At 38.5% G+C, this 16,325-nt stretch overlaps 2 protein-coding genes across 10 annotated transcripts in view; one reads left to right on the top strand and one right to left on the bottom strand.

Annotated features, from left to right (window-relative positions):
* LRRC28 (leucine rich repeat containing 28) overlaps window positions 1-10,174 on the bottom strand; it is a 206,649-nt gene extending 196,475 nt beyond the window's left edge. For all 4 annotated transcript variants that reach the window (XM_006052244.3, XM_025271601.2, XM_025271602.2 and 1 more), the window contains exons 1-2: window positions 10,021-10,174; window positions 5,963-6,190 (exon numbers count right to left, since the gene is read on the bottom strand). In XM_006052244.3, coding sequence (XP_006052306.1) covers window positions 5,963-6,130 — 168 coding nt within the window. In that variant the 5' untranslated portion in view covers window positions 6,131-6,190; window positions 10,021-10,174. The remainder of the gene's footprint in view (window positions 1-5,962; window positions 6,191-10,020) is intronic.
* Window positions 10,175-12,068: 1,894 nt separating this feature from the next.
* Window positions 12,069-16,325, top strand: part of TTC23 (tetratricopeptide repeat domain 23) — a 157,274-nt gene continuing 153,017 nt past the window's right edge. For 2 of the 6 annotated variants that reach the window (XM_025271595.3, XM_044932794.2), the window contains exon 1: window positions 12,069-12,299. The gene's annotated coding sequence lies outside the window, so the exon portion shown is untranslated. Of the gene's footprint in view, window positions 12,527-16,325 lie in introns of all 6 variants that reach the window. The other 4 variants (XM_044932793.2, XM_006052246.4, XM_044932791.2 and 1 more) reach the window with 4 other exon arrangements.

Genomic DNA, 16,325 nt, shown 5'->3' with positions numbered 1-16,325 from the left:
ATGGCATCACCAACTCAATGGACATGAGTTTGGGTAAACTCCAGGAGTTGGTGATGGACAGGGAGGCCTGGTGTGCTGCAGTCCATGGGGTCGCAAAGAGTCTGACACAACTGAGCAACTGAACTGAACTGAAATTCTTACAAGTCAAAATGCTAGTTCAAACATATGTGCATGTAAAATTCTTCTAGATATGGTCCAACCACAAACCAAAAACACTGAGTCAATTTCCACTCCCTCCAGTAGTATGTGTGAGCATCTGCTCCCCATTGTCTTCAACACACACGGTGTTGATAATCTTCAATATCAGCAATTAACCTCTTTCAATCTACTAGGTAAGGATGATCAATGTTTTACCACTTCTTCTGCTAAAAGTTAAATATTGTTTTGTGTTTTGACTCTCTGTATTTTTTTATGATTTGCCTGATCATATTTGATGGGGGAAGGTCAGGAATGTTTTCTTCTGGGCCAGTAGCAAAGAAATACATCTGCACCTTACTCTGTCACCCCAATTCAGGATTATGATGGATATACCTCCTCTTCCCTTCAAGCTCAGAAGGGTATCATTTTTAAGTTTTTTTCTGTTGCATAGATTAACTCCTTAATCAGGATCCATCTACTCTATTGCTCTTCAGTTCAGTTCAGTCGCTCAGTCGTGTCCGACTCTTTGTGACCCCATGAACCGCAGCACGCCAAACCACCCTATTTCATCTAAAATTTACATGCCATTTTTTTCTACCCATTCATATTTATAAATAAAATTGGCAACACAGGAGAGCTCCATCAGTTATTTGGGGAGGTCACTCTTCCACATCCCCAGGACGGCCTTCTACCTACTGCACTCATTAAGAGAAACTCGCAGATCATTGAATAATTTTGTTTCCAGGTTGAGTTCTTTTCCTCCATGCAAGTCACTTGCCACCTTTTATTTTAAAAGAAGGAACTAAGCTCCAAAGAGATTAAGCATGTAAGATCTGGGTCTATTACTTCCTAGTACTAAGTTCTGTTACCAAACAATGAAAATACTCTCTTCCTGGGACTGCAGACCTCAAATGCTTCCACTGTTGATTCCTGCTTCCATGCTATATTCCTTCTCTCACTCTTACACAGATCCCAGCTACTTGGTGGGGAGCAAGGGCAGGGACTGGGATGCAAGGGGACAAGGTAGGCTCTACCCCAGCCCCCTTCAGCCTGCACACTCATAACCTGTCATCATCTGAAACTTCTCCATGACTAAGTCTCTCTCCACGACCAGAATATCCCATCCATCCGGATGGCTTACTCAGTCATGCCCAGCATAAGTCGGGATCCTTTGGACCCACTTCATTTTCCCTATTCACTCACTCCTTTCTTTCTTTGCCTCCAATTCAGCTTAGACTCCATGCCCCACCCTTTTAATCACTCTTGCCAAAATCCTAAACCTCCTTAGTCCCTCTGTACCTGGAAAAACTTAAGCCTTCATATATGCGACATCCCAAATTCTTTATACCTCAGACAGCTAAGAACTGCAGGGAAAAACTCCCTAAACAAGCAGATGGTTCCACCGTAAGTCTAGCCATCAACTGCTTGCTGAATAATCCCAACAGTTCTACCACCCTTCTCAAAACAAACTGCCATGACTCTTCACAGCAATCATTTCAAACCTGCACTCCACAGATCTTCACTCCCCAAGTGGTGGTCATCCGACAAAAACTGTCTCCCCCACAGTCTGTATCTTCCTGTGCACCTATCCTTCCTTTCTCTTGTTAGAGGAGGAAGGGATACTATTTCAAAGTCATTCCCTCCCTCCAACTGTACTTTGGGGCCTGTCCTTTCCTACCTTCTTAGGAATCCTGAACTTTTAATTATTTCCTATTTCTGTATCTTCAACTCCTCTCTAATGAAGATTTCCCATAAGCATTTACACAGGCTCAACTCATTCCTCTTAGAAAAGAGAAGAGGGGTAAGTAAAGAGGAAAGAAAATAAAAAAGGAGAAAGAAAAAGTGTCCTTCTTTGTCGAGACCCTCCAGCTATGCCTGCTTTTTCAAATCAAAACCAAATTTTTAGACCCACTAACCTTGTTATCTAGTTTTTCACCTCCTCCTCACCAATTCAAACGTGCATCCTCTCCAGAGCTTCTAACACAGGCCCTGTCACAGTTACCATCACTTTTTGTCACTAAAGTTTTGGACAAATATTGATCCTAATCTTCTGCCATTTAATCTCAGTTAATATTTTTTTCTTCAGTTTGGGAAGTCAAGAAACAAAAATTCCATGCGAGTAAGAATCTGTTCCATGAGGTATTGATTGCCAGCGCCTTGAAGAGTACTGGATACACAGTAAGTACTCAATAAATACATGGTGAATGAGTAAGTGATAGTTTTCCTCCCAAGTTCCTGTCAAAGTCAATCTTCAGGATCAATGCAAATAGCACCTTCCTTAAAAAGTCTTTTACAATCCTGATCCATAGAATTAGATGATGTGTCCTGCATATGTTAGGCAGTAGGCCAGGCCTGGGGATACAGAATTTAAGACAGAGTCCCTGGATAAAAGATTCTCAATCTGGAATTCATATACTTGTACTATAGTCCTTAACACTATCCTACTTTATATTCATTTATTTATTCATCTAACAACTATGTGGATGCTACGACAAACACAGAACCTGTATCTCCTATTCTCTTAATGTCAAACTACCGCAAAGATCAGAGACTTGATAATTCTTGAATAGCATTTAAAATAATGATAGAAAAATTCTTCAAAACATTTTCTAAGATAAATGTTAGGAACCAAAATCACAATACTTCCTAACTACTTCTTATTTGCCTATTAATTATATAACAGTATTCCTATATAAATTAACTCATATTAAAAAAGTTTTATGATTTTTCAGATATACAAATAAATGGTAATATTGTACAATAAAATACTGCTCAAAAGTACTTTAAAATGTAAAATATGCCTATCCTTTGATCCAGCAATCTTGCTTTTGAGATTTGATCCTAAATACAAGGATGTATGTATACTTTTTGGCCTAGAAGTTAGCGGAATAAGAATGAAGTAAAGAGAGAAATCTGCAGAGAAATATGTATAGTATGATTCCCTTTTGTTTTTTAAAAAGACAAAAAATAAAGAGTACATAATTATATAAACATAAGCAAAGTAGTGGAAGGACACAATCCAACTATAAATACTGGTTATTCCAAAGCACAGAACTGGATGAACAGAAAGAGAAACAACTACTTTCCATATCTTCCTCTATATTGGTTGCTATAGGGCACATATCATTTTCATAGGTAATATAGGAAGTTATTCTTTTATATATAAAAAAAGTTTATTCTTTCTCACTGTCCTTCCATTTTAAAATGGGCATTCCCCAAGTTCTGAGCATTTGACATACAATCATCCTACAAATACAAACCACAGTGCGATACAGAGCAACTTAAATAGAAAAAGGAAGGACAGAAGTCAGGCCTCAGTGACTCCTCTTCTCACCAAGAGGCTTCATATAAGTAAGGGAAATGGGGAATGCTGAGGACAGGACATTTAAACACAATAAAACAACGTTAATAAAAAATAACAAAACAATGTGGAAATGGAAATGACTGGCAGGTTCTCAAGCTTCCTTGAAAAAAAAAAAAAAGCCAATTAATTCTTACTGTGTTTGAGATACTGTATGATTCCAATAATGTTTTTTCTTTTGGACACTACTGCAGTTGTAAGTCAAATTTCACATACTAAATGCTATTTCTATAGGAAATATACCTTATCAATAACACCAGCAAATATTCCAAAAGCCTGAACTCACTAGTTTGGAGCACACAAGGGCAAATACTGTTCCATCTGCTTTCAAAACCTGTGCAGGAAGCCATTCTCAGACTCTACTGGATAAATAAGCTGTCTTATGCTCAGCATAGTCAGGGAATGGTATGGTTGCTACCATTCTCACATACTGATATCTGTATCGCACTTGACAGTTGAAAAAGCTCTTTGATACACATGAATCAAATGTTCCAGCTAAGAGAAACCATTAAAATAAAATACACACACCTATCATTATAAACATATGCAACAATTTAATCTTCAACAAACAAGGTGACAAATAATGAACTTGAAATGTATGTTTGGAAGCCATTATATCAGTTAAAATTACATAGTAGATATTTAAATTTTTCATAAACAGAAAAATTCAGGCAAGAAATGGCCACAAAACCAGAAGTTTATTGTTAGTTTTATAAGCAAAGGTCAATTACTTCTACTGCAGTAGACTATGACTGTTTGAAACGTAATCCACTCACAACCTTTTCTTTGTATATTAACAACAAACATAAGAAAATCTAGGCTATAATTCTTGACAGATTATTTCTTATACCACTTCTTCTCCAAAGCGGATAAAAAACACTACATAAATATGGTTTCACTTTATGGAATGATGATCTTGCAAAAAGGATTAATATGATTTTATATAGATTATTAAGGTTTGAAAAGTGAACATTTTAATTTGAAAAAATCTAGGCATGCAAAATAACATACATCAATATGTGTGTGTGCTAAGTTGCTACAGTCATGTCCGACTCTTTGCAATCCCATGGACTGGGGGTTTCTCTGTCCATGGGATTCTCGAGGCAAGAATACTTGAGTGGGTTGCCATGCCCTCCTGCAGGGGATTTTCCTGACCCAGGGATCGAACCCACATTGCGTATGTCTCCTGCATTAGCAAGCGGTTTCTTTACTACTAGTGCCACTTGGGAAGCCCCATACACTAATATGCCAAAGACTAAAAATGAAAGATATATTTACATTTACTTTCAGACACAGCAATGCTTTCTACACACTGTAGGTATTTTACACAGATTAAATAAAACTTTTCCAGAAAAACACTCCATATATATAAAGTCAATAAGGTATATTTTCAGATACTCATATACGTTCAGAGAAGGGAATGAAGAATGGGCCCAATCACAAAGAAAAAAACAAGACTTCATAAATCATCTAATATGAATAAGAACTAGAATTCAACATGAAAAACTTAAAAGAGGTTCAATGATAATCAGAAAAGTCCACATAAAGCAAATTCATTTAAAACAGAGACCAAATATCATGGTAAATAGTGGGAATAAAAAGTTTGACAGAGACATTCTTTTGAAAATATTTTAGTTTTTTTAATATCATAAAATGTTGGCTTCTGTGGCAAAAATTTCCCCAATAAATTGGGTCATAGCTCAAAGTCATTTGATTTTCACAGTGCAATCATGAAGATTTTTTGGTTTTGGAGTTTTTCAAAATGCTCAAAACACATCAAGCCTTCTAATGCTAATTTTAGTATTATAATCTTCAAATTATTATCTTTTTAAATACCTCTAAATCAAAGTCATCCTTGTTGGCCTTTCTCTTCCTTACTTTTTAACTGGTCTGTTGGATACTGTAACATCCATAAATCACTTAGGAATCTTAACAGCAAAGAAAGCACAGGCCCAGAGAGATGCACAGACTAAGTGAAGAGGGGCTTCTGAATGGGGACTAATTTTTTATTAATTTTATTGTAGTATAGTTCATTCACAACGCTGCAGTAGTTTCAGGTGTACACCAAAGTGATCTGGTGTACATGTACATATAACCATTCTTCTTCAGACTCTTTTCTCAGATAGGTTATCACAGAATATTGAGTAGAGCTCCCTGTGCTATACAGTAAGTCCTAGTTGGTTATCTATCTTATATGCAGTAGTGTGTGGGACTAAGTGGTATATTAGTGAATATTTTGCTTTCCTATACAACTTTTGCAACTTTGTAACTGCAGGAATTAGTGAATTTCCACCTAAGTAATTACCTAAATAATTTCCACCACTGTATATGTACTTTTATTACATGTTTACACAATAAGAGGGGATATACATCTTGGTTCTGGATATCTTAAGATACATAAAACATATCTTGATCAGGACTACATTATAAATAACTTTTAAAAAATGTAATGTAATACTGTACCAAGGTTGTAAGGGAGTTCCTTTTCATGTAGAGTCTCTCCAAGTACTGTAGTCCCTCATCTTTCAGTAACTCCAATGGGAAATGCTGCAGATTCCTGTAATTTAAGAACAAATTCTTGTGCTTTTCCAGCCTTGCCACAGAGATCGTCTTACAAAGTTCGGATGCCATGGCTGAACATATTCCATCAGGCACGCTGCAGTACTACATCTTGTCAAAATTGATCCATTTCTAAAGAGAACAAAAAACCTGACAATTATGATACTGGTAACAAAAGCTGCCAAATAAACCAGTTAGCATATATAGCTATTTGCAGACATTAAAAGGAGAGTTATACATCAATTCCTACATTTTTATTTCACAGCAACTAAATTTTCATACATATTTAAAAGATTAAAATGAATAACTAATAAAAAAGTACTCTCACTATTTAAACAATATTTACTACTTAGTAGAATAGTCCTATTTGAAAAAATAGTTCTTGAACTTGAGATAGGAATCCCTATCTAAGAGAACAGAGACCAGTTTCATAACACATAACTAACTAAAGAAAGAACTTAAAAATCAGACACAGCAAAGCCATTTCCTTCCTTCCTACCTCATTTTGTCTTTAGCTTAAAATATTTTTAAAATATTTAATATGACTAGATCATTTACAGCTTCATTTTCTTCACTTCTTACTATCTAAATATTGTTCTACATAGTAATATTTTCTTTCTTTTCTCCTCATTCTCCTCTCTTCTTAGCTTTGCAGATTATCTTAAGTAGCAAAGAAACAGGCCTGGGAACATAGTTTTACTTTATTCTTCCAATGAAAGAAGAAATACTGCCCTAGGAAATAAGAATCCTGTATTTTTCTATTACAACCTCTCTGGGTTTCAGCTGCCTAACATATAAAATGGAGACAACAATTTATTGATAAGGGCCAGAACCCAGAACAGATTAAATTCCCTTCTAGCTCTAAACTGACATGGGTAGGAGGAGAAATAAGATTTGCCATCTTATCAATTAGACACAGGGCAGAAACAAACTTCACAATCACCACAAAAAGAAACAAGCTCAGAGCTACAATAATCTGCCAAAGGTCAAGCAGCTCATAAGGGAATAAAGGATTTTTTTTCTTTGGGTGGGGAAGTGTGTCCAGACTGAAGTCTTTGCACACACAGACCAACAGGATTCTACAAGATACTAAGGAAACGCTAAAACACTAAAATCAAGTTGAGCTTTGTCCAAAGATTCTGTTCTCGTTTACTTGGGCACCCTTCCTCAAACTCTCCAAAGGAAAATACCTTTCAAAGAAAATGTTTTTTCTTAAGAAAAATTTTCACTGAGAATTGACACCAAATTAGTACAAATGTAGTAACATAAGCTTTCAATAAGCAGTGTTTTGTAACTTTTCATTTATATTTCATTATTTCCAAACTCTAACTCCTAATAGGAAAGTATCTGCTATTTTATATGAAAGGGCAGAGAATATGGAGTACTCAATAATCTCCCCAATGGAGCATGAGAGTCCAATACCTTCCCATTTTTATACTAGCTACTCACTTCCCTATTTTTATGAGACATATTACAGGACTCTAAACAAGATAATCTTTCCACATCTTAATTCTCTCTGTGAAGCAAGGATAACTAGGCTAGAAATAACGCTGATGATTGTTATTGGAAGGGGAAGCTTTCTGGGTAATTATTCACTTAAATGGTAAACTGGAAGCAGTTTAGGTGTCTCAGAAACACCTCAAACTTAACACTTTCAAATAGGAGTTTTTTATTTTCATCACCTAGCCAAATCTCTCCCAGTCTTTCCGAACACCAGGAAAGCCTGAAGTCAAGAATGATTCCACCCACCTATCATGAATGAGTCACCCACCACCTCCAATCCATCACAAGGCCTATGGTTTCCATCTCCAACATACACCTCAAATCAATCCACATTTCTCCATCTGCCAAAATGGAAAACCAGTCATCTCCTGCCTGGCCATATATTTTACTGGTCTCCCTGTGTTTAGTCAATCTATAATACATTAATCACTTAGCAGGGAGCTTTTAAAAAAGTAAATTCAATTATGTCTCCCTCTCTTTCTCAGGTAAATTCACTCCCTACTCACATGAGCTCTTAAAAAAAAAAAAAAAAAAAACCTTCAAAAGTTTATTTAGAAAAATCAAACTTACCAGGTATTGAGGGCTCTTCACAACCTGGTCCCACCCACTCCTTCAGCCTGGCAGCACCCTTCCTGTTTCTCACCAAAGTCCTGGGCTTTTCTAGTGTTTCTCAGTGCCACACTCTTCACATCACTTGCTGCTCTCCTTTTAGCCTTGAAAACACTGTCTCAACACCCTTCAGGTTTCAATGTAAAATCACTTCTCCATCCCAAATAAATGATTCTCTCTTCCTCTTTCTTTGTAGGACTCTCCACAATTTATAATCTATATATTTATTGATGTATCTATCTATTATACATCTAGCCAAGAGACTGTACCATGAGCTCCTGAGGGCAGAGATCCCGCTGTTTTCTTCACATTTGTATACCTGCCTCTAGCACAAAGCAGGCCCTCAAACAGCTGATGAACTGCTGAAAGTAGGCCATGTGAGTAACACTGCACGGTAGAGTTTTTTTCATCTCTGATCTAAGGTCGGCTTGTAGATACTACAGGCTGAGCCTTCTATGTGCTTTGATCTCTCAATCCTTAAAACTCTGCATTGCGATATATGTTATTTAGCCTGTTTTATAGATGAGGAAACTGAGTTTTCTCAGAGAGCAACTCCTCAGAATTCCAACCCAAATGGACGACTTCAAAGCCTGTGCACTGTTCTACAGTGCAGCCTTTCATGAACTTCAGTAGGGCCCTTGTTTCTTCCTATTACTATTTAAACGGTAGGCAAAGCTTACACAAATTTAAGACCACAAAGCACAGCCCACACTCCTTGATGGTTAGATCCAGTGAGACAATACAGCATAACCTGATGGCTTTCCTTCTAAATCCTGCAGAGATGGGTAGGATTGACGGCTTTAAAAACGTCGCTGCTGCTGCTGCTGCTAAGTCGCTTCAGTCGTGTCCGACTCTGTGCGACCCCATAGACGGCAGCCCACCAGGCTCCCCCGTCCCTGGGATTCTCCAGGCAAGAACACTGGAGTGGGTTGCCATTTCCTTCTCCAATGCATGACAGTGAAAAGTGAAAGTGAAGTCGCTCAGTCATGTCCGACTCCTAGCGACCCCACGGACTGCAGCCTTCCTGGCTCCTCCGTCCATGGGATTTTCCAGGCAAGAGTACTGGAGTAGGGTGCCATTGCCTTCTCCGTAAAAACGTCACTACATTCTGTTAAAATGCAGTTTGGCAGATGAAATCTACACAAATGAAATCTGAAAGCTGTCAATAATAAATAATGGTAATGGTTTTCCAAATGCATTCATTGGCAGTACAGGATAATTTTCTCACACATACTCCCTTCGGTACCTCTTATCTACAATTAAAAGCAAATGATGCACTTAATATTAGCTGTATACAACTGCACCTGCATAGGAGTTTTCTGACAGGTAAACACCAATCCACTCTATTACTGTTTAAAGCAAACAAACCTTTCCACCTTAAGAAAATTCCACACATTTTTAAGCAGGTGTATTTTAAAGGGAAAGGAGTACCTTCGATTGACTTCCATACTTAACTCGGTGGAATACCCACTCCAACTTCCTAATATTGGATATTAGAGGATTAAAATCGTACATTAAAAGCGTTTGTTATTTTCTCAGTACTGAGAAGGCTGGCAGAAGTCAGGCAGAACACATGCCATTTTTCCCAGTTAACCAAGCACTCTCGCCATTAGAGTTTGGAAGCAGCGAGCTTAGTAGAAAGGATTTCACAGATCCGGTGAAGGGATTCTGCGACCACCTAGGGCTAGGAGGGCCCGGCGGCAGTGGCGACCCGAGGCCCGGGTGGGCCCGCTCGGGCCAAGGTCCACTGCTGCGGCCCGACGCCTCTGGCAGGCTCGGCCTGCCTGGCCAGGGGCCGGGCCACAGGGCACTGCTACGTGAGGCACCCGAAGCAGCGAAGCACCACTCACCTCTGCCGGTGGAGCCAGCGCTCCCGAGCTGAGGGGCGCCGGACGGCTAGCCCGGGCTCGGCAGGCGGGGCGGAGCGCCGGCGGCGACGGGGCGGGGCGCGGGCGAAAGTGGGGCGGGGCGGGGCGGGACCCTCTCTTCAGAGGTTTGGGGGAGGAGTGAGCCCGGGAGAGGAAGATCGCGATAACACGCCCCTGTGGTCGCCGTCTTACGATAGGTCAGGCGAGATGCTCGTTTTCCAAGCGACGTGCCTATTGGTCAAAACTGCGGCTTCTCTGCTACTGGCCCCGCCTCCGGCTCGGTCCTTGCTTCCGGCTCTGGCTTCGGGGGTTACGGTTGAGGTGGAGGTTTGTGCTCAGAGTTTTGAGAGGGTGGTTTAGCTGGCTCCGGCCTCAGGGACCGTCAGTAATTTATTAGTTCTTTTGTTCATACGTTCACTGACGCACTTGTCCTCGTACTCAATACATACGTTAAGAAATTACAAGAATAACACCCAGTGTGTACCAGGCAAGGTTCTAAGATCTGTGGACAGGTTATCTCACTTAACTCTCATGGCAATCCTATGACACAGATACTATTATTATACTCGTTTGACGGTCACAACTGAGACCCGGTGGTTTTCTGTAATACGGCCAAGGTTAGTGATCAAGTAGTAAGCTTATTCGGAGAAGGCGATGGCACCCCACTCCAGTACTCTTGCCTGGAAAATCCCATGGACGGGGGAGCCTGTTAGGCTGCAGTCCATGGGGTCGCGAAGAGTCGGACACGACTGAGCGACTTCACTTTCACTTTTCACTTTCATGCATTGGAGAAGGAAATGGCAACCCACTCCAGTGTTCTTGCCTGGAGAATCCCAGGGTCGGCGGTCTACGGGCTGCCGTCTATGGGGTCGCACAGAGTCGGACACGACTGAAGCGACTTAGCAGTAGCAGCAGCAGCAGCAGTAAGCTTATTAAAGCACAGTATAAAAAGAAGTCACTGCGCGCTGGCAAGTTCGTTCCAAACTTGAGGCAGTAACCTAGTCTCTGCTCTTGAAATACTTGAAGTGTGCTGCGAGAAACGATCGTTAAAAGGACACTAACAATTTAGTGAATAAAATACTCTGGCAGTTCCTAGCATGACTGAGTAGTCTATCAATAAATATTTAAGAATATTCCCGTGTCAGCAGAAAGAGTCATAAAAGGAAGAATCTTTCATGTTGGTAAAAAGGAAAAAAAAAAAAAGAAAGATCCAAGCATTGTTAGGGAACAGTACAAAATACTTTTTAAATTCCTTGCTTGTTAGTATGACAACGTTTCTTCTGAAATGAAGTTTAAAAAAAAACTTCCTCTTAAGAAACCACTGTTATTCTTTGAAAAGCTTGATGTTGATTAAACTACTGGTTCATTGTCAAGCAATCTTGACTTTATAGATTTATATTGGTTTACTTAATTACTGTTAGAGATAACTACAGAGCAGACATATTAAGTAAAAATAAGACCTATGGCAAAATAACGTCTACCATCTGAAACTGACACAAAAGTAGCCATGTGATTCTTTGTATTAATATATTATCCTGTGTGTGCCCTGCTCAGTGGTGTCGGACTCCACCACCCCACCCACTATAGCCTGCCAGGTTCCTCTGTCCATGGAATTTTCCAGGCAAGCATACTGGAGTGGGTTGCCGTTTCCCCACCTAGTGATCCTGCGTCTTCAGGATCGAAGAACCTGCGTCTTCAGAATCGCAGGCAGATTCTTTACCACTGAGCCATTTCGGCAGCCCATATTATCCTATGGACGCTCTTAAAAGTTGTCTGAATTTGTCAAGTGTCAGTTTCACATTTTGCCTCACTCAAAACAAGGGGGGCGGAGGCAATCCTCTAATCCAAACCAGTAATTTGGCAGTCTTTGGTAAACTTTAACATCAACGTCAACGGGCAGTGATACCCCTTTAAGAAAAGTCCAAAGAAAAGACCAACCCCGTTTTAAAATTCCCACCTCTGGCTCCCAAGGATTGGGTTGCAAACTTAGACAAAATACTCTTCTCCACTCCCTATTGGTGCATAATCTATCATTCATTCTCCCTGGAGTTTAGTGTGGTACCGGGTCGCTTTACGGGAAAAGACTGCTCCAATTTAGCCGGAATTGCCCAACTTTTAGACTTTTATCATGGTGCTCAATCTGTAAAAAGAATCACCAAACTGATAAAAACCAGTACAGCGTGGATCAAACTGGTAAATGAGGGTGCCGAGACAACTGTAATTCGATCGAAAAAGAAACGGACAACTCTCAAGCACACAGGGTAATTGACAAAGGATTTTACGACACAGTGAGAGATGTGAGAGTTAAACTTTTCTGATTTTTTTTTCTTTTGCTAGTTTTAAAGGCGTAGATGTCAAAGGAAAAGCAAATAAACTGCTGGCATAATGCAAGAATGGTAGGAGGAGAGTTTTTCAGAGGGTGTTTTTCTTTTAGAAAGAACATTATTCGCAGATTAGCAATGGATTTTTGAATGATAAAGGGAACAAGGTAATAAAATTAACTAAAGATTATTTTATACTCCAAGAATCTGTAGTTTGTTATTGCTTTAATATGGATTTAGAGGAACACTTAATAATGTTATTGTAATTATTAGGGGAAATAGATATTTTTCTTTGTATATTATCATACCTAGCATAATAGGCAATCCAGCTGTTAAAAGATATAATCTTTGGACCCAAGTTTTGTGTATAGATGTAGATTTGGAGATCCAGGGACATATCTGCTAATGACAAGGGAAAACATAATATTGGTATATGAAATAGAATCAGAAGATGATGAATGTAAGGATAAATTCTCAAAAATGAAGTCCAGCATTTATATTTTCAAGAATGATATTTTCACTAAAACTAAAATATAAATTCAGGAAATACTGATAAATGAGGATGATGTATATTAAAGCTTAATTTGGAATAGCAGCATTTAAAAAAAATCCAGCCCAATGTAAAATTCCAAAATATAAAAACTTAATGATTCTTCAAACATTAATTCAGCTAATAAATACACCTACTGGCACATTTATTCCTCTACAAGGCCTAGCTCAAGAGTAGGTATGCAATAAATATTTCTTGAGTGTCCTCTATTAATCCATATATGGGGATATAAAATAATGTAATACAGTCTCTAAAGAAGCTCATACTCTGTCTACCTGGGAGAAGGAGACTCAAAAAGTTTAACGAAGACTTCTGGATAGTTCCTGGTGCGTAGATGACTGTTGTAGACCATAGGTTCTTCAGGTGCTTAGGCCAGTAGAGCAGAAATATTCAGGGAGAGTTTCACAGTGGGGTTAAGACCCATTTGGGACTTGAGCAATGGGCAAAATTTCAGTCAAAAAAGAAATAGCATCCTAGGTAGTGGGTGAGTTGTTACTGAATATGTGCAGCATAAAGAATAATTAACTCTGAGCAACAGAAGTTTCATTTGGGGATCTTGTTTTAATCTTCAAAAAAGAAAAAAGCATGAGAATGTTACACAGAAAGTCAAAATTGCGAGAATTAAGGAGTTTGGTCCTGGATTTTAAAGGTAATATTTGAAAAAGATAAGACTGACATTTCAAGAACAGAGACCAGAAGCTAAGGGGCTAAAATATTAATACTATAAATAATGGAATGTAGACTGGTAGCAGCCTCATGAGACATTTTCTCCAAATACCATCACATGGGAATAACATAAATCTTGATTCATCTCTTTCTTTTATTCTAAAGCATTGATCTTATTTTTGTTTAGCACTATTTATTATTATGTATAATAATATATAACAAAATATTATGTATAGATGAGGTGATAGCTGTGGTGCTATAAAGCAGTAAAAGTGATTGTTTACATTGCATCATTTTTTGCTCCTTTTCCCTCAGAATTTACCTGTATTTCTTGGTTCTATTTAACTGATTTGAGGGAATGTCAACCAAAAAAAAAGTTGTGACTGAAGAATACCATGGGAAGATGGGAGATATTCGTACTCAGACTGTAGGCTTTCACCTGACCTGTTTCTCTGAGACAAAATTCAATTCCATATACTCCATGAGCTGCTGCTGCTGCTGCTGCTAAGTCGCTTCAGTCGTGTCCAACTCTGTGCGACCTCATAGACGGCAGCCCACCAAGCTCCCCCTTCCCTGGGATTCTCCAGGCAAGAACACTGGAGTGGGTTGCCATTTCCTTCTCCATGAGCTGCTACCATGTACCAGATGATATCCTTCCAGTGGTGGGGGTGGGGGCGGGGAAAGGTGAATCAAGGACCACCTCCTCTCCAAAAAGCAAAGTGCCTCAGGGATACCAAGCAGAATATTTGTGTCCTTCAAAATTTGCTTCAAAGAATCTGAAGGTCATCTATCCTAACTTCTTGATTAGCGGTTCTTAATCAGTTAGATGGAGAAGGAGGTTGTCTCTAGCTGTGGAAAAGAATCCTGAGACAAGGCCCCTTGACGGCAGCTATGGCAGACTGCAATGTTCACCAAGTATTCCATTTACTCCCCTGGGTATGTAGCCGTCTTTGCAGTTAGGGAGCAAATGAAATGTCAGTGCAAGTGAGTTGGGTCATGTTTAGGCGATGATGGTGGAAAGCCCATGCACAGTTTTTCCACCTCCGTTACTCTGCCATGACTCTTGTTGATGCACAGTTAAACCTTGGTCAACCTAGGTCTACACCCACTACTAAATCAAGAGGGTCTGTAGCACACAGGAGTTAGTATCTTACCTCATCATAGCCTAGTAAATGATTCTGACTACCTAAGACAACTTTTTCCCTGGAGATGTTGATGTTTCATGTAAGTTTTCTTAAGGAAAAAAATGCCCTAATCAACTGCGTTTCATCTATCAAGTGGATGGTATGTTTGGGGGAAAGTCACCCTGTAAAGATGGTTTCATTTTCTGTCCAGTAAACATTTACTGAGGCCTATTAGGTGTCAGGCACTAATGCCATGTGACTCATCTATGTGTGGAGCCAGAATATTAAGATTGGTTTTCAAACTTTTGGGAACCTCTGTCATACTGTTTTTGTGGATCAGGGCTGCCTTCCCTGTCTTATAAAAGTCTTGTAGTTAGAAGGTTTATTTATAAAAGTCAGAATTGCATATAAAACGGCATGGTGGTTTCATATCTATTTTTTAACAGTAAGGTATAATTTACATACTATAAAACTCACTCTAAGGATATAACTCAACTATTTTTTTTAAAGAAAATTTACAGAGTTGTATAGCTAGCACCACATTCCAATTTTAGAAAAATGTCCATCACTGTAAAAAGATACCTCATGCCCATTTGCAAGCACTCCTCATTCTTACCCCCAGCCCAGGCAATCAATAATAAATTTTTTGTCTCTAAAGACTTGCCTTTTCTGGACATTTAATACAGATGGAATCATGCAATACATGATATTTTGCATCTCGCTTCTTTCACTCAGCATAAGGTTTTTGAGACTTAACCATGTTGTCATATGTGTTGGTCCTTCATTCCTTTTGTTTTTTATTGAAGTATAGTTGATTTAGAATATTAGTTTTCAAGTATACAACATAGTGATTCAGGATTTTTATAGATTATACTCCATTTAAAGTTATTATAAAATAATGACTTTATTTCTCTGTGCTGTACAATGTATCCTTGTTGCTTGTTTGATATACAGTAGTTTATATCTCTTAACCCCATACCCATATCTCACTCCTCCCCGCTTTCCCCTCTGCACTGGTAACCACTGGTTTGTTCTCTATATTTTTAAGTGTGTTTCTGTTTTGTTATATTCATGCAATTCTTTTATCTTTTAGATTCCACATGTAAGTGGTAACATGGCATTTGTATTTGACTTATTTCACTAAACATAAAAACCTCTAGGTCCATCCATGTTGTTGCAAATAATCGTTGATAGGTATGTACTTATTCCTTTATTAGTTGTGTACTTATTCTTTATTTGTTGTTTTCCAGTTGTTTGAGGTTCTCTGTTTATTTCTTATTTTTCTTTCTTTCTTTTTTTTGTTTTTGTTGTTGTTGTTACTTCCTTTGTAGTTTGATGATTTTCTATAGTGGTACACTTGTATCCCTCTCTAGTTTTTGTGTATCTACTATAGGTTTTTATTTGTGGTTACCTATAGATATTGACCTACAACTATATCTATATTTTGTTAAAGCTAGTACTTTAAGTTCAAATGCATTCTACAAGATCTACATTTTTTACTCTCCATCCACTTGAAAATTTTTACTTTTGATGTCATCTTCATTTTTATCCTTTTACTGATTATTATCATTGTAGTTGATTCTAAAATTTTTCTCTTTTGATTTTCATACTATCTTATTTTAAGTG

This window comes from Bubalus bubalis, chromosome 20, assembly GCF_019923935.1.
Source record: "Bubalus bubalis isolate 160015118507 breed Murrah chromosome 20, NDDB_SH_1, whole genome shotgun sequence".
Classification (NCBI taxonomy): Eukaryota; Metazoa; Chordata; class Mammalia; order Artiodactyla; family Bovidae; genus Bubalus; species Bubalus bubalis.
The sequence above is the reverse complement of the archived record's forward strand: the minus strand, read 5'-3'. Positions and strand labels throughout refer to the sequence as shown.